At 53.5% G+C, this 17,929-nt stretch overlaps 1 protein-coding gene across 1 annotated transcript in view; it reads left to right on the forward strand.

Annotated features, from left to right (window-relative positions):
- Window positions 1-3,123: 3,123 nt before the first annotated feature.
- The window catches only part of Muc6 (mucin 6, oligomeric mucus/gel-forming), a 28,626-nt gene continuing 13,820 nt past the window's right edge, over window positions 3,124-17,929 (forward strand). Inside the window, exons 1-31 of the mRNA XM_040751391.1 lie at window positions 3,124-3,214; window positions 6,598-6,660; window positions 6,971-7,024; window positions 7,179-7,419; window positions 7,489-7,615; window positions 7,911-8,001; window positions 8,090-8,199; window positions 8,367-8,574; window positions 8,700-8,822; window positions 9,159-9,279; window positions 9,387-9,525; window positions 9,603-9,707; window positions 9,817-9,889; window positions 9,989-10,126; window positions 10,371-10,532; window positions 10,627-10,721; window positions 10,808-10,940; window positions 11,174-11,423; window positions 11,510-11,562; window positions 11,664-11,773; window positions 12,174-12,325; window positions 12,517-12,658; window positions 12,742-12,852; window positions 13,387-13,572; window positions 13,674-13,913; window positions 14,626-14,782; window positions 15,013-15,156; window positions 15,986-16,048; window positions 16,454-16,489; window positions 16,891-17,070; window positions 17,629-17,847. Coding sequence (XP_040607325.1) covers window positions 3,151-3,214; window positions 6,598-6,660; window positions 6,971-7,024; window positions 7,179-7,419; window positions 7,489-7,615; window positions 7,911-8,001; window positions 8,090-8,199; window positions 8,367-8,574; window positions 8,700-8,822; window positions 9,159-9,279; window positions 9,387-9,525; window positions 9,603-9,707; window positions 9,817-9,889; window positions 9,989-10,126; window positions 10,371-10,532; window positions 10,627-10,721; window positions 10,808-10,940; window positions 11,174-11,423; window positions 11,510-11,562; window positions 11,664-11,773; window positions 12,174-12,325; window positions 12,517-12,658; window positions 12,742-12,852; window positions 13,387-13,572; window positions 13,674-13,913; window positions 14,626-14,782; window positions 15,013-15,156; window positions 15,986-16,048; window positions 16,454-16,489; window positions 16,891-17,070; window positions 17,629-17,847 — 4,090 coding nt within the window. The 5' untranslated portion in view covers window positions 3,124-3,150. The remainder of the gene's footprint in view (window positions 3,215-6,597; window positions 6,661-6,970; window positions 7,025-7,178; window positions 7,420-7,488; window positions 7,616-7,910; window positions 8,002-8,089; window positions 8,200-8,366; window positions 8,575-8,699; window positions 8,823-9,158; window positions 9,280-9,386; window positions 9,526-9,602; window positions 9,708-9,816; window positions 9,890-9,988; window positions 10,127-10,370; window positions 10,533-10,626; window positions 10,722-10,807; window positions 10,941-11,173; window positions 11,424-11,509; window positions 11,563-11,663; window positions 11,774-12,173; window positions 12,326-12,516; window positions 12,659-12,741; window positions 12,853-13,386; window positions 13,573-13,673; window positions 13,914-14,625; window positions 14,783-15,012; window positions 15,157-15,985; window positions 16,049-16,453; window positions 16,490-16,890; window positions 17,071-17,628; window positions 17,848-17,929) is intronic.

Here is a 17,929-nt window from a genome sequence, read left to right on the forward strand (position 1 = left end):
GGATGCTGGAAGCACCTGCTATGGACAAGAGCCCACATAGGGGCCTGCTGTCAGCTGTGCATGATCCTGGGCCACCTCTGTCTAGACCAGTGGTTCTCAATTTGTGGGTCATGACCCATTTTGGGGTTGAACAGCCCTTTCAAGGGGTCGCCTAAGACCATCAGAAAACACAGATATTACATTACAATTCATTAACAGTAGCAAAATTACAGTTATAAAGTAGCAATGAAAATAATGTCATGGTTGGGAGTCACCACAACGTATTAAAGGGAAATGTATTAAAGGGCCACAGCATTAGTAAGGTTGAGAGCCACTGCTCTAGGACCAGAGTTGGCTTGGGCCACACTTCATAGCCAAGCCTAGGCCCTGGGAGGCCACACTGATGGACGGGGAGGGCAAGGGTCTGAGCTGGACGTGAGAGAGGACAATCACGCACTTGTCCAGCTGTAGGTTCCGCTTTCCTGGCCCACCAGAGGGATCTGGGACTTATCACCGAGATTGCTGAGGGAACAATGGCGCACACACTTATCTCCCCGTCAGAACTATCTCGGCTGTCAGAGCTGTTTACTCAGTGCATTCGCTCTCCCAAGTCAAAGGACAAAAACACTATTGAGCCGTGATTTCCTGCCAATCAAGTAAGTGTGCTGTAGAAGGTGGGCCCTGATGCCCTCCTGTGGCCCCTCCTCACCAGGATGGAGTCATTGACCCGGGAAAGGGCAATGCCACTCCCTAGAGCTACCTTCTTGCCACAGGTGCACGCAGCCCAAAACAGCCCAGAAGATCCTGGAAGGTACAGCTCTGAGCCACTCATACGTGAGCACATGCACACGCCCCTGCAGATTGTTAGACAAGCACATCCAGCCAGCCAAGCAGACATAGGGTTCCTAGCCATACAAGGTCATAAGCCCCTTCTATGTGGCTGCCCTGAGTCCCTTCCTTACCTGCCCAAGTCCAGCTGCAAGGCTGCAGCCAGAGCTAACCAAGCTCCTTCATGTCACTTTGGGTGAAAATGTCACTGTGTTCCTCAGTTTCTCACCTGAGTGGGTGCTGTTGAATGCTAAGAGACCACTAAGAGGGCTGGAGACATGGCTCTGTGGTTAAAATCACAGCTCGACACTGCCTATAACTTAAACTCCAGCTCCAACTCTGACCCTCTAATCTTTGCTGGAACTGTACCCACATGCACATACCTACACACAAATACCACACACATAAATCAAAATACGAAAACTAAAAAGGAAAGAAGTCACTGAGAGGCTGGAGAGAGCTCAGTCATTAAGAGCACTTGTTGCCATTACTAAACTAACTGTCATCTCAGTGGTTAAGAGTACTGATTGCGCCGAGCGTTAGTGGCACACACCTTTAATCCCAGCACTCGGGAGGCAGAGGCAGGCGGATCTCTGTGAGTTCGAGGCCAGCCTGGTCTACAGAGTGAATTCCAGGACAGCCTCCAAAACAATACAGAGAAACCCTGTTTCGAAAAACAAAAACAAACAAACAAAAAGAGTACTGGTTGCTCTTCCAGAGGAACAGGGTTCGAATCCTAGCACTCACATGGCAGCCCACAACTATATATAACTCCAGTCCTAGAAAAGCTGATGTCCTCTTCTGGCCTTTGTGGTACCAGTAACACACATGGTGCACAGTCATACATGCAGGCAAAACACTCATACTCATAAAATAAAAATAAATACACCTTTTTTTAAAGAGTACCTGTTGCTTTTATCAATAATCCAGGTTTACTTTTCATACCCACATAGCAGCCTACAGCTGCCTGTAATGCACTCAGGTTCCAACCCTCTTCTGGCCTCCGCAGGCACCTACATGCACATGTGCACATATACACACTATGGCGTTCCCACGCGTGCACACGTGCACACACGCACATACACACACACTAAACAAGACAAATAAATCTATTAAATAAAAGAAAGGTGGAAGGAAGGAAGCAAGAATAAGTAAGAGCAATAATAGGCTACCCAAAAGCACACACAGCAGTAAATGACCACTCCACCCACCAAGACTGAACTCACAGAGTTTCTGTAAAGATCATGCTCTCTCTCTGGTTCCGTCGGGAGGGGGTTGTTGGGTTTTTTGGGGGGGTTCTTAAGGTCAAACCCAGGACCTCAAATATGCTAGACACACACTGTATCACAGTGCCATACCCAAGTCCAAAACATCCCATTAAAGCTAAGATTCATTTACAGAAAACAACATCCACTGCTTTGTCACAGGATCTGCCGGATTTGCTGAGCTAAGTGAGAACAGAATCTGAGATCTCCCAGTGTAGAGATGGGGGATCAGTGCAGACAACCTGGGTCTAAGCTATGGGGCCTGGCTGAGCCTGGCTATGAAATACAGGCTCATTTGGGGACCCAGACTCAGGTAGGCTTAGAGCCAATACCAAGCCTACAATGGATACAGCTAGGGCTGGCATCACTCAACACTCGTTTAGTGACCAAAACCACCACCAGGAGATCCTTGTGCCTCACCCCAGCAAACAGTGCCAGAGGACCCCCCCCCCAGTACAGGCAGCAGGACCCCTCCCCACGTGATCTGTCTTCTGGAGGGAAAACTCACAATAGATGGGTGGACCCAAAAAATGAGTATCTCTGGTGGGATACCAAGATCCAGCGTGGAGACTAGATTACCTGACAGTATCAAGAGGAGGCCCCGACTCTCTGATGTCCGCCTGGACCAGCCCCATCCCAGGCACCCAGGTGTGTGACTGATGGTGTCCACAGTGACCTGGCAGCTAGGACGGGCTGTGACAGGACCCACCATGGCCCCTAGGACAGCCAGATGCAGGAGGTGTTTGTGGGCCCCTAGAGTGCATGTGTCAGGCCCCCCACTGGGAGTAGAAAGATAATGGGGCCTCAGCCACTGCAGAATTTTCCAAAGAAGTTTGAGTCCTGATAAAGCGAAACCCCATATCCTGTTTGGCCACTGCTGTGCCCGGCAGGCGGTGGTGATCACAGGCCTGGAGTATGGGGCACACGTGGGTGCGGCAGGGGAAGGGCACACCACCCCTATATATGCTTCGGAGAGCTAGACACTCAAGTCCCAGCAGAGGCAGCAGCAAGACTGCCTAAGCACCCAGCAGTAGAAGACCAGGGCTGGTGGCCGCCTTTTGGTTCCAGAAGTGCCACCATGCTCAGGGTTCAGCAGCTGCTGCCGCTGCTGCTGCTCCTCAGGGGATCACTAATCAATGCTGGTGAGTGGGCATCTGCCAGGCTATGCCGGGGGGGGGGGGGTGCTACCCAATGCCCTCCTCAGGTCCCTGCACAAGGCAAAGTCCTCAGGTCGTCTCGCCTCGCTGACTCTTGCCATGAGGACACTAATGAATAGAGGCAGAAGGGGTCCAGCAAACTACTCAAACCCGTTTACCTCCTGTGAACTGGGTGTGGTGGCCAGCAAAGGAACATGCTCGCCTGAAATGGGGAGTGGGGCTCCCTCTTGCATAGTCTCAGCAGTTTTGGTGACAGAAGAACACAATGGGTAGCAACAGGGCAGACCTGACACTCTTCCAGATCTTTGAGGTATGTAGGGCAGGGGCATGTGACACCCTAATAGAGTTGCTCCTTTGGTGCTGAAGCCAAAGTTCCCAGGCAGAATCCAGGCTCCATTACTCCTGACCTCACTCACTAACAAAACTGTATGGTTGGCTCCAGGTCTCAACTTTCCCTTCTGTGTATGTGGGGAGACATCCTGTGCTACCCTAGCCCATAGCTCTGTATGTCAATCACCAGCTGTCAGGAACCTTTCCTAGAGCTCAACCTCAAATGCACCCAGGCCTGGGAGCAAAGGTGCTAGGTGGGTCTCAGGCTTGAAATAACTGTCCCTCCCACCAGGCTGCTCTGCTTCTCTCTCCAGCAATGGCCTCCTCCTTGACTAGGGCCAGCTGTCCACACCAAAGGTAGCTCTGAACACCATAAAGCAATGCCTACAGGTCCTACCAGGTCACCTGGGACCCTGTCTTACCCCTTACTCAGCATCCCTGGCAGGAAGAGGAGGGGGTACTGACAGGAACCAGGTCCCTTGGGCCCACAGCCAGGAATAGGGGAATAAGCCACAGGAGGGACTGATGGGAGAGGCTCAGGAGAGCTGGGAGGCTGAAGGGACAGAGCCACTCTGACAGCAGCGTTTGGGTATCACTTCTATGTACTCTAAAGGGAGGGCAGAGGTAGGAGAGTGTGAGGTCAGACAGGCCAGATGGGACCTGAGGCTACAGAAGCTGGGAAGGAGACACCTAAGGCAGTGGGATTAACCCAGGAACAGGTAAGGCCACCAAACAAGCTGAAGGAAAACCCTATGAATGAGAGTCCCCACGGGCCATGGCCGAGGAGTCAGTTACCACAAGGTGCAGATAGATGGTCCCGGTATGGAACCCAGGTATGGGACCAAGAAGGGCCAGGACCTGAGCATGTGCTACTCACACCTCATAGAGTGGGATAGCCCCCCAGTGTCCCCATCCTGTCTGGAAGATAGAGAAATCTAAGCCACTGAGGGTGTTGCTCAGGGAACCTGGCCTATTCTCCACACTCTTAAGAACCATTGGACAGGAGCAGGTACTACTGACTTCCCTAGACTTTACTTTAGATCGCCCATTCTCATTGCCTGCTGGATCTTGAGGGAGGCAGGAAGGGTGATGGGTGGCCATGCACTAGCTGGGGCTCAGTGAGAGTCCCACTCCTGCTCATGCCAGATCCTCACTGCATTGCCAGAGAGGTCTCATGAGCTAGACCCTAAGTCCCAAGGAACTCTCAGGATGCCATGGTAGGGGCTGGAGGGATAGATAGCTCGGCCATTAAAGGCTAGGCTCACAACCAAAAATATAAGAGAAATGCCATAGTAGTTCTTCCTCATTAGCACAAGCCACACAAAGCCCTCAGCTGGCCCGTCTCTGCTCTTGGTGACATTTTAGAGGTGCAAGGTGCACATACTCAGTAAGTGACTGACAGCAGTGAGGAAGACAGCATCTTGCCCAAAGCTCACAGGGTGATGTGATGCTGTGGCATCTGTCACAGGATGATGTGATGCTGTGGCATCTGTCACCACATTGATGGTGAAGTTGATTCTTGGCTGATCTGGCTGGCTAAGCAAGCATCCCCTTCCTCCCTCACTGCTCCATGTGGGGCCCTCCTGAAGACATACTTGGTTCAGGAGGATGCTCTTTCTCAATACAGGAGGACTGTTCTTTGTTTAAGGGTGTGTATATGAGCAGCTATGCTCCCCAGCTAGAAACAAACATCCCAAATTCAGGAGAGCTCAGGATAGGGTCCAGGTGGAGAACTGCATTCCAGATGACTCACTGTATTGTTCAGCTGGCCAGCAGGGTGGAAAATGTGTCCAGTAAGGTACTAGCAGAGGGGTCAGAACATTACAGCCCATGAGAGCCCCAGAGGAGCTCTCCCTCACACGGCCATCTTGTGGCTGCCTGGCTCTGCCTACCAGTCACCAAGACTAATGCTATTTGGCAATGATAATCACAGACCAAGGGCCTATACAGCTGTCTGAGAGACTGCCAAGGAGGAAAAGGGAAGAAAACCAAGTGCAGGGCACCAGATGGGGGCGTATGTAGTTTCTGGGTAGTTTCTGGAATAGACCCACAGGGAGACTGGGCAGCCAGATCAGGGACACAACTGGGTGTGGCCTGGCACAGGAGAGAGCCAAAATCTGCCCCAGCCCTCTGTACTCTCCTAAGTTGCCGCCTCTCAGCATACCCCAGGCCCACCTCCTTGTATCCTTACCAAGAGCTTCATGGAGATGAGCCCTGTGCAGAGCAGGTTCCCTCAGAGTCTGTTCCTACATTTCGAGTCTCTGTCAGCTGAGCTCTGCACCCTACCTCAACCTGAGCAGTGAATGGGGAGTGATCCTGACAGACATCGATGCCCAAGATACCGCCATCCCGGCATGGCACCTTCTCCCCAGAGATGTCCTGCAAGTTCTACTCCACTCCCTGCTGGCCTCCACAGGACAGTGTGTCCCTCCATCATGCCCCAGAGTAGAGAGTGCCCTAGGCCCTGTTTGGATGTTACTTCCTCAGAGAGGCTGCCCTCCCATTCCAGAATGCACAGTGGCAGCTGACTACTCTCCCTTGCTTCATGTGCTCATCACTCCAGGTCACTTCTGCAGCATGTGTGTGCTGTATGAGTGACTGCCACCTTCCTGAGACCTTGTGGGAACAAGCCCTGTGCTGTGGGCCTGCAGCACCTCATGGTGATAGGCACCAAGCAGGAGCTTCATGCAGCCAAGCCAAAGATCAAATATATGAACGAATGAACAAATGAATGAATGAACAAACCAGGAAGCAATAAAACAGGAGATGGTACAGCTGCCGGAAAATGAGCTGCGATGATGCCAGGGCTTGGGCTGGAATCCACCCTTTGTCCTCTTAGAGCCTGCTACCTACTCAGTTCACATACTGCAGACAAGCTTGTGTTGTTCCAGAGCAGGGTGCTGCTACAAATGATGGACAAATAGGGGTTTCACACTTGGGCAGCCTTGGGTAGAAGTAGACAAACCCACCAGGCATGACAGTGGGGTGGAACAAGTTGAGATAAGTCACAACACTAACCATGGGTCCTGTCCATGCAGGTCTGGGCACCACCTCCTTTGCCAGCCTAAGTCCCTGGAAGCTGAAGAACTCTCCACAGACAGGTGAGAGGCATCAGCAATCACATCGCTGTTCACAACAGTACCAGAGGCCCAATGGCCCCAGTGTGCAGAAAGGAGGCCACACTCAACACATACACACACACACACACACACACACACACACACACACACATGCTGTTGCTTGACCACACCCATGCAGGCCTTGGGGGTGCTGTGATTTGGGGTTTCCTCAAGAAGGATCCAGCAATGAAAGCCACAGCTCAGGCTCCAGCCAAGAGTTCTCATCCAGGGCACTGTGACCTCTGTGCCTGTCCCTGGGTGGGACGCTGAGTTGTAGCTTCCTGCATTACAGGTGCCTGGACTGGAGACGCCACAGATCCCAACACTGAGGATAGCCTGCAATCCTGTAAGGCCTAGACAGAAGGCAGAGCTTGGGCCAGAGATGGGTTGCCATGTGGGGATGGGGCTATGGTGGGTCCCTACTTCTGAGCCAGGATGCCCCAGGCATACCCTGCCTGGTCATTAGACATGGGGCTGGGAGTGTTTAATTTTCTTTGCAGCCCCAGAAAAGAGCTGGTGCTCCACGTGGGGAGACGGCCACTTTTCCACCTTTGACCGCCATGAGTATGATTTCAAAGGAATGTGCAATTATGTATTTACGGCCACATGTGGGGATGCCTTGCCCACCTTTAGCATCCAGTTGCGGAGAGATAGGGATGGGAACATCTCCCGTATCATCGTGGAACTGGGGGCCTCTGTAGTCACCGTGAACAAAGCAATCATCTCTGTCAGGGACATCGGGTAAGCTATGGGGCAGGGCATCCAGGGTCAGAGGCAGAAGGGACAGTTGCTGACTTGTCTTTCCCACAGGGTTGTTAGCCTGCCCTACACCAGCAATGGCCTCCAGATCACGCCATACGGCCAGAGTGTGAGGCTGGTGGCCAAGCAGTTGGAGCTGGAGTTAGTTGTCACATGGGATTCAGAGGCCTATCTTCTGGTGAGAGCCATGAGCTGACAAACAGCATTCAGGAAGGGCCCTCCTCAGAGTGAGTCTCAGGAGCCAAGACTGGCAGAACAGCACTGACTGCTGGCCAGCAACCCAAGAGGACCTGAGCTTAGATAGCAGCTCAGTTTCCCCGTTTGAAAAGGAGGATCCAGCCAGGAAATGAACCCCACCCCCCAGAGAGGGCAGGGAGGGAAGGTGGGGAAACATCTGGAACCCTGATGTGCTCTCCAGCCTGGGTGGGGAAGCCTTATGCATCCCCACAGGGACCAACAGTGCCACCCTGCAGGTCCTGGTGGAGAAGAAATACATGGGCAAGCTGTGTGGACTGTGTGGGAACTTCGACGGGAAGGCAGACAATGAATTTCTCAGCGAGGATGGTAAGCTGGGTTGGAGTTTGGTGGCCAAGCGCCAGACCCATCTGTAGTCTGTTCCATGTGCTGATTGATCTCTGTCCTGTGCCCCCAGGCAAACTTCTAGAACCTCACAAGTATGCCACACTTCAGAAGCTCGATGACCCCAATGAGATCTGTGCCCATGAGGCCATCCCCAGTCCCACTACCCTGAAGACCAGATACGTATGTGAGGTGGCCCAGAAATCAGGAACAGAGTGTGGCTGACATAGGGGGGCTGTGTAAGGGTCTCTGAGGCCAATGCTAACCCCACTTCTAGTCTTCCAAGCCCTGGGTATGTATGGTACAAGATGTGGCTTAACCCGCATGACTTTGAGCGGCTCTTTATTCAGGCCCAGATCTGCAACCAGCTACTGACCCTAGTGTCCCCTGGGTGTGACGTGCCTAAGGAACCACTGGTGCTGAGCTGCCAGGCAGACATGGCTGATTGTGCCCAGCCAGGCCAGCAAAATTGCAGCTGTGCCACACTGTCTGAGTATTCCCGTCGATGCAGCATGGCCGGCCAGGCTGTCCGCAACTGGAGGACCCCTAGACTCTGCCGTGAGTACTAGGCAGGATGAAAGGGAAAGCAGCTTCGGGTAGGGGAGGAGCTAAGCGAAAATGAAGTAGGAACTCAGGAAGGTGGGCAGGATCTTCTTGCCAGACCCTATGCCTGCTCCCTGCAGCTGTGAGCCAGTGCCCAGCCAACCAGGTGTACCAGGAGTGTGGTGAGGTCTGTGTCAAGACGTGCTCCAACCCACAGCACAGCTGTTCCAACTTCTGCACCTTTGGCTGCTTCTGCCCCCATGGTGAGGATGTATACCCGCACCCGCTTCCCCCAAAACTCACTCTCACTCTGACCCAGCTTGGCCTAGATATTCTATATCTGAGTCCCAGGTCCTTATCTACCTACCCCAAAACTTCCAGTCCACCCAGGACTCCATGCAGAGTTGAACAGTGGGGAAGAGGGATCTAAGAGTACTGAGGAGAGATGGGCTTTGAGTCATCCAAGGCAACTTCCTGGGGCTGGCATGGATGAGGGAAGGGCAGAGCCTGGGGACTCACTGGACAGCCAGCTAAGGAGGAGTCCCTACAGTGATAGGCTGCCTAAGGAACACCCATCCAACCTGAGCTCGTGCCCTTAGGTACACTGCTTGACGATATATCCAGAAACCACTCCTGTGTGCCAGTCAGTCAGTGCCCCTGTATGCTCAATGGTGTGGTCTATGGCCCTGGGGAGATCACAAGGACAGCCTGCCAAACCTGGTAAGTATAGAGGGCAAGAAGTTCTGCTGGTATGGAACCTGAGAAGGGGTATTATTTACCTTGAGGCTCACAATCCACTGGGGACTACCCCCAACGCCTACCTGCAGCCAGTGTACCATGGGCCGTTGGACATGCACAGAGCAGCCATGTCCTGGTCACTGCTCCCTAGAAGGTGGCTCCTTCGTCACCACATTCGACGCCAGACCCTACCGCTTCCACGGTTCCTGCACCTACACTCTTCTCCAGGTAGGAGGCGCCCTAAGGCCGTGGGGGAAGGGGACAGTCTGTCCATGCCTGACCTACATACTCACTCACCTCTCTAGAGCCCACAGCTTCCCAACGAAGGCACCCTTATGGCTGTGTATGAAAAGTCGGGGTACTCACACTCAGAGACCTCCCTAGTGTCCGTCATCTACATGTCCACGAAGGTAAGGCTAGCTCCCCTCAACCAGGCACATGCTGTGGCCAACCACCTGCAGACCCAGCATCCGACTCCTGCTTCTCTTACTCCCTACTCACACTCCTCTGTCCCTTCAGGACAAAATTGTGATCTCAGAGGATGAAGTGATCACCAACAATGGGGACACCAAGCTGCTGCCATACAAGACACGTAAGTCCTTCTGGAGCCGGCTCTGAGAATGCTGAGTGGCTGTGTGTGCCTTTGGAGCTTAGCAGTGGGGACAGCCTGCTTAGCCCTGAAATCTTGCAGGCAACATCACCATCTTCAGGCAGACATCTACCCACCTCCAGATGGCTACCACTTTTGGACTGGAACTTGTGGTCCAACTGCAGCCTATCTTCCAGGTGTACATCGCAGTCGGGCCCCAGTTCAAAGGCAAGACCAGAGGTGAGCCACCGTCCTGCTGGTCACTCCCAGAGCCAGCATGACTGGTCTCCGCTGCACAGCCAAATGCAGAAGAGACCCAGGAGTGCCTTATACTGGCTCTCCACATCCAGGGAACACCCCAGCCTCATGAGGACAGTGATGATTAATCAGAGGGGCATAGCTGGAGAGAAGAGAGCTTTAGGGGGCATGAGGGACTGAGTGCAAAGGTCAAGACTGAGTTGCTCTCACATCCCGGTCCCTTCAGGGCTCTGTGGCAATTTCAATGGGGACACAACGGATGAATTCACAACCAGCATGGGCATTGACGAAGGCACTGCCTCACTCTTCGTGGACTCCTGGCGTGCAGGGAACTGTCCAGCTGCCCTAGAGCGTGAGACTGACCCCTGCTCCATGAGCCAGCTCAATAGTGAGTCTCCTGCAGCCTCCCCCCCCCCCAGCCGCCTAAGCCTGTCGGGATGGAGAGGGGACAGGACACCCACAGCTGTACCTGTTGTCCCCAGAGGTGTGTGCAGAGACCCACTGCTCCATGCTGCTGAGGAAGGGCAGTGTGTTTGAGAAGTGTCACACTGTGGTGAACCCCCAGCCATTCTACAAGGTGGGTCCGATGGGCATTTGAGGAGATGAGAGGCTGTGGTGGCAGCAGATGCGGTCCTCGATATCTGGGTCCTGCCCTCCCCACAGAGGTGTGTGTACCAGGCCTGCAACTATGAGGAGACCTTCCCTCACATCTGCTCTGCACTGGGGGCCTATGCCCATGCCTGTTCCTCCCGAGGCATCCTGCTCTTAGGCTGGAGGAACAGTGTGGACAATTGCAGTGAGTGCCGGCTGTGTGGCGGGAGGATGTGGCAGTATCAGAAGGGGCAGGGCTGTGGGCATGGGAGGAATGGGAGCCTGGACCCCAACAGAGCCCCTGACTGTGGTCATCTTGAGGAATTCTAGGGCCTTCCGCTCAGTCATTTCTCTGCCTGCTAGTCATCACATCCCCAAGCTCCAGGCCCCCTCTGCACAGCTTCCTGTCCTGAGAACCTGACCCCTAGCTCCCCACAGCTGTGCCTTGCACTGGCAACCGCACGTTCAGCTATGATAGCAAGGCCTGTGACCGCACCTGCCTGTCTCTGTCGGACCGTGAGACGGAGTGTCACACAAGTGCTGTCCCAGTGGATGGCTGCAACTGTCCTGAGGGCACCTACTTGAACCACAAAGCAGAATGTGTGCACAAGGCCCAGTGCCCCTGCCTGCTGGACAGCAACAAGTTCGTCCAGGCTGATCAGTCAACAATGATCAATGGGGTCATATGGTATGGAGGGCAGGGTTGGGCAATGCCTGATGGGGGAGGGGCCCTGCATACCTGTAAGTTCATGTGCCCCTGCCCCTTTCTTACAGCTACTGCATCAATGGCCGCCTGAGCTGCCCACGGCAGGCAGAGATGTTCTTGGGTAAGTGTGTACCAGAAGCTGGCCATGAGACCCTGTCCAGCAGGTCCCTCCACCACCTGGTGTCCCCCAATCCACTTGACCTGCTCTCTTTTTCCCTACAGCATCCTGCCCAGAGCCCAAGACTTTCCAGTCCTGCAGCCAGTCATCAGAGGACAAGTTCGGGGCTGCGTGTGCCCCCACATGTCAGATGCTGGCCACAGGAATTGCTTGTGTAAGTAGTGAGGAGGGTTTCCACAAATCTGCAGGAGCCCAGTGAAGGGCAGAGTCATGCTGCACCCACAATTTCCCTCTAGCCATGTGTCTGTTTCAATAGCTAGTGCTGATTGGCAGCTAGGTAGCTGGAAGACTGGGTGCTTGTCTATACTATTCTGTGAGGACATGGACTGCTTCCCAGCTTGGGAACTATGGCCACCTGTCGCTGTATATGTGGCAGACCAGTCTGATACACACGCATGCATGTGCGCACGTGAGAAAGAGACAGACAGACAGACACAGAGACAGAGAGACAGAGACAGAGAAGGCTGGACAGAAAGAAAGACATGGGGTGTCTTAAGGAGCTAGAGTTGGGGTAGCACACTGTTGAGAAGCTAAGAACCCCGTCTCCCCACCAGGTACCCACCAAATGCGAGCCCGGCTGTACGTGTCCTACGGGGCTCTATGAGAACAGCAATGGGCAGTGTGTGCCTGCAGAGGAATGCCCATGTGACTTTGCAGGAATGTCCTATCCTGGTGGTTCTGAGCTCCATACTGACTGTAAGACCTGGTAGGTCATCCTTACCCTGAACACCCAGATCCTGAGGGCCATCTGGGCTGGCAAGGACTCCTTAAAGTAAGTTGTCCCCCAAGGTGGGGCTCCCAGAGGTGGGGTATCCTAGCGTCATGACCCAGCTCTCTGGCCCACCTCCTTGTGTGGAAGGGCTGCCTCTACCCACTCCTCCCCTTCCATCTCCCCAGCACTTGCTCACAGGGAAGGTGGACCTGCCAGCTTAGCACACAATGCCCATCTACCTGTGTCCTCTATGGTGAAGGCCACATCATAACTTTTGATGGACAGCGCTTTGTGTTTGATGGCAACTGCGAATATACTCTGGCCACGGTAACCACTGCGCCCAGTGCCAAAGGCTGTAAGGAGCCAGGGTGGGGACCATGAGGGCTTCTCCTCAACACCCTTTCTTGCAGGATGACTGTGGTGCCAACAGCTCACAGCCTACCTTCAAGGTCCTGACAGAGAACGTCATCTGTGGGAAGTCAGGGGTCACCTGCTCCCGAGCCATCAAGATCTCCCTGGGTGTAAGTGGCTGGGCCCCAAAGGGTGGGAGAGGGCTGTATTTTGATCATCAATTCCCAGGTCTCCCCGCCTCCACATTACTGCATAGTCCTCCCACCTTCCTCATTTGTATGGCAGGAAGGGGTGGCCAGAGACTGGTGACCAACTGGGTAGTTGCACACTCAGAACTAGTGACCACATGGTCTCCACCAGTTTCCCAGGGACATACAGCATTTGGGGCAGGAAAAGAAAGCTGCTCTCCAGGAAGCTGAATCTGTTTCCACATGCCTAGAACCTTCTGTCCAGAACTGGATCTAAGCAGACACTCCTACACATCTGTCATTGTTCTTGTTTTGAGACAAGGTCTCATGTAGCTTAGGCTAGCCTCAAGTTTATCATGCTGTTTAGGCTGGCTTTGAACTCCTGATCCTCACAAAGATGGAAATTTATTACGTTGGATTTTACACCTCTAACTCCCAAACATCCAAATCACAGTTAGCTTGGGTACTGGGATGGGCAGGAAGAGAAAGCAAGTGGTGACAGCCCTCTCCATACAGGGGCTTTCCATAACAATGGCAGACAGAAACTACACAGTCAGCGGGGAAGAACCCCTGGTGCACCTTCAGGTGAAGCCCAGTCCCCTGAATCTCATCCTGGACATAGGCATCCCTGGAAGGCTCAACCTGACACTTGTGTGGAACAAGCACATGAGCGTCTCCATCAAGATCCGCCGTGCCACCCAGGTACTCACTGCGTGCTTGCCAGTGAGCCAAGATTCCATTGGGTCTCGGGGCGAGAGGTCCGCTGTGAACCTGCATGGCTCCCTAGCAATCTGCTCCCACAGGATGCCCTCTGTGGCTTGTGTGGCAACTCCAATGGGAACATGAAGGATGACTTTGAGACACGCAGCAAATACGTGGCATCCGATGAAATGGAGTTTGTGAACTCATGGAAAGAGAGTCCACTGTGCGGGGATGCAAGTTATGTGGTGGATCCCTGTAGCCTAAATGCCTTCCGGCGCTCCTGGGCTGAGCGCAAATGCAGCATTATCAACAGCCAGACCTTTGCTGCCTGCCACAGCAAGGTAGGCCCCGTCCTCCAAGATGGAAATATCAGACACAGTCCTACCATGGGACTTAAGTTGGCTGGGGATATCAGGTGTGGAGAGGGGAATACCCATCACCTGAGGTCAGTGCCATCCAAAAGCTAGAGATGGTTAGCAATGCCCAGACCTCTACCTACTAGCAGACCATAGCAGATGAGACAGTGAGGAAAGTGTCATCTCAGGCAGATAATTGCTGCTCTGGGGTGCATGACCCAGAGAGGAAATACTCAGTCATAAGGGGTCCAGCAAGGGCCAGGGGTGAACTTTTCTGGAATCATGAGTTTTTAGTACAGCACTGATTCTTGGCGCTCATTAGAATGACAGGGGTTTACCCCAGGCAGTGCAAAGGCCCTATACCCAGAAGTCATCTGGGGTGTTCAGGAGAGTCAAGACAAGAGTAGAGACCCTAAGAGGATCAGGTATTTAAGCAAGAGACACCCAGCCTTAGGTTGCCAAACCCCAGCCCCAATAGGAGTTGTCTCTAACAGACACCCCAGGGCAGGGCTGACTGAGCACCAATAGCATGTATGTCTAGAAGGTGACAGCCCCTGACAGCTGCAGCTTACACTAGAAGATGCTCTCTCAGAGTGCCAGGGCATTTCCCCAATATCTATACCCACGGCAGCAAAGTCTAATTCCACCTTGCCAGCATTGCAAAACAAATGCCAACACGAGACCCTCTACTCCATAGGTATATCACCTGCCCTACTATGAGGCCTGCGTGCGTGATACCTGTGGGTGCGACATGGGCGGAGACTGTGAGTGTCTGTGCGATGCAGTGGCAGCTTATGCCAAGGCCTGTCTGGACAAGGGCGTGTGTGTGGACTGGAGGGCCCCAGACTTCTGCCGTGAGTACTTCATGCCATGCCCAAATCTGCTCCACCCAGGCACCTACCTCAGAAGCCTCTCTCTAGGCAGGCGCCAGGCTGGACCCCTGCAGGGCAACCCTGAGTCACCAGCTGATCCCCAGACTCTCCCTTCCCAGACCCATCAAGAGGAGACAGCCTCCAAGAGCACGCAAGCTCTTCACACTGGCATTTAGGCCTTGATGCCAGTTAACACACATCCTTCCTCTCAGCTGTCTACTGCGACTTCTACAACGTCCACACACTGGTGGGTGAGAACGAATACCAGTACGCACAGGAGGCCAACTGCACGTGGCACTACCAGCCCTGTCTCTGCCCTGGCAGCCTGGAGAGCTTCCCGGACACCAACATTGAAGGTATCATCCATTTATTCATGCTTGTTCATTCGCTCTTTCATACACACACCTGTCCATAGCGCATCCATTCATTCACACACAGATCCACTCTCCTGCATTCGTTCACCCACCCGTTACTCAGTACACATCTACCCCCACCACTTCATCCACTCACGCAGTCACTCACTCGCATGCTCAGCAAATGTGTCCTCCATTCTAGGCCTTCTTCTTGACTACAGACCTAGTGGCACACAAACCAGCCCTGCTCTCTAGCCTGGGAAAGATCCCTAAAATCAAACTAAGGAATTAAAAGGCTGTCAGACAACACATGTACCACAGTGGAAGTTAAGACAGGCGCCGTAGGAACAGCACAGCTAGATGGACTGCTGCTACTCTAGTCTCTGGCAGAGTGGAAGATAAGAGGGAGTAGGAGTGGAGACAAAGACAGGGGTCTCCACATTAAAAAAAAAAAAAAAGAGCAATTAGGCCAGTCATGGAGGTGCACACCTTTAGTCCCAGAACTCAGGAGGCAGAGGCACCCAGATTTCCGTAAGTTCAAAGACATTCTGGGCTACATAGTGAGTTTCATGTCAATCAGAGTTAAGTAGTGACATGTCTCATAATTAAAAACATGAAAAGGCAGTTAAGACCCAGGAGTCGAGAGCTAAAGCAAGGACACACAGGGCAGAGTTCTAGAGCCCAGCAGGTGACTTCAGAGGCTGGTGTGAAATGGGGGAGGGAGGGGTGGCATCGGGGCTGAGAAGGGAGCAGAGAACAGCAGTGGTCCCTGGAGACACGTGGGGCTAGTGGGTGTGAAAAGGGGTGCTGAGCCTGGCCCTTTCTACCCCAGGCTGCTACAACTGCTCCCAGAATGAGTACTTCGACCACAAAGAAGGGACCTGTGTACCCTGTGGTAAGTCTAGCAGGCCCCTGCCTCCAGATAGTACAGCCCTTGTGTAAGTAAAATAAGCAGCCCTGGGAACTCTTTCCTAGATCCTTTCCCTCAGGACACTGACACACAGGCTCAAATAGAAACAAAAATGCAACACTTGTCCCTTGGCCTCTGCTCTGGTCCCCATCGCAGCCACTGCTTAGCCATAATCCTAGGGCAGAGTGTCCCAAGCCAGCCAGGTGACCTGGGTACATAATGGGAATTTTCCTGTGAACCCAGCTCTACATTACCCTGCCATGGCACCCTGGCTGGTCCCCTACTCTCCCTGCCAGGCTGACGAGGGAGGAAGGGAAGGAGAAGAGTGGGACAGTCGGGGAGCAACGGGACAGTCGGGGAGCAAACCGTGATGGTTGCCTTCTCTTGCAGCGCCTCCCACTACCGCACTACCGCCAGCCCCCACAGGTGATTGCTTACGATCGGGTAGCACAGGATGAGGGCTTCCTGCCTACGGCTCACCCTAGCTCAGTGGACAGCTCTCCCCCACCCCACCAGTCCAGTCTCCGCCCCTGCCGGCTCCTGGGAGGGTGGGTAATGTACCTTGCAGTCCCAGGTCAGAAGGGAAACAGCATAGACAACTTGGCTCCTAGCCAGCATTGGCCCTGGCCACTTGAATCACTTCATGTGTGATAGAGCAGGAAGCAGAGCCTCAACAGGTGAGTCTACAAGGGGTCCATGCTGCCTTCACAGGTCCATGGGCCACCCTGCATCTTATGCCTAGCCCTTCAGCCAGCATATCAGTCTCTTGCGAGAGGGGCACCAGAGGCAGACTCTGCCTGTTCATGAGTGCACATGTGCCCCAACAGGTTCACAGCCTACCACAGCAGCCCCCACCAGCACTGAGGTACACAGCCCCAGCTCTGCATCTACACCTCTGGGTCCCTCCGACTTGCCAAGTCTTCCAACCCCGCCACCCTCAGCTCCATCCTCCACTGAGGAAGTAACACATTGGACTACCCCCAAGAAATCCACAGTCTCCTCAGGAGGTAAAAAGGAGGGGGCACAGCAGAACCCTAGGGTATGGAGGAGTCACTCATCGTCTCCCCACTGAGATATGCCTCAAGGTGGGGTCTAAACTCAGAATTCCCCGGGCATGAAAAGCAGGGTGGAGATTTTTCGGGAAACCAAGCTTACAACTCAAGCTAGACGGTCACTCAGTGTGGCCATTCAAAGCTGTGTGACACTCCCACTAGAATATATATGGGATCTGCTGGGCCTCCAACCTGAAGCCTGCCCTACTCACACGAGAAGCATTCCCAGATGGGGCTGGGACACCAAGCAGCAAGGAACATCAGTGCAAAGAGCTGAACTCTGAGCAGAGGGATGATGACTGGCCCACGACAGCCTTAGGGTCACTGCCTTTGATGTGAGCCAGCTCCACCCATGTGGACTTGCAGGCTGGGAAAGGGAAAAAACTGGTGTTCATCAAACTATAAAGAGGTAACAAGCATCCTGAAGGCAGGAGAAAAGAACAGGGGATTCAAACAAGCATCAGGATAAAAGCAGAGGAGAAAAGAGAATATTACCATGACATTCTTTTACAGAACACCCTCAAACTACTGTGGCTACCACACCATTGACATCACCTTTGGCGCCTACATCCATACCGAAGACAACACCCACAAGGCTCCCAGTGACACAAGCAACAAGCAAGCCCACAGCATCTTCTACCAGCCCATCCACAAAGACCACAGCTCAGTTCACAGAGAGTACCACTGTGGCGAAACTAACCTCAGAAGGGCCTGGGATGTCCACCAGCGAAGGTGAGTCAACATGAGAAGCAGGGAATCAGAGTCAAATGTTCAACTCTGGCCCTCAGTACAGAAAAATCAACTCAGAAAGAGT

The sequence above is a fragment of the Mesocricetus auratus genome, unplaced genomic scaffold (assembly GCF_017639785.1).
Source record: "Mesocricetus auratus isolate SY011 unplaced genomic scaffold, BCM_Maur_2.0 Super-Scaffold_4256, whole genome shotgun sequence".
Lineage (NCBI taxonomy): Eukaryota > Metazoa > Chordata > Mammalia > Rodentia > Cricetidae > Mesocricetus > Mesocricetus auratus.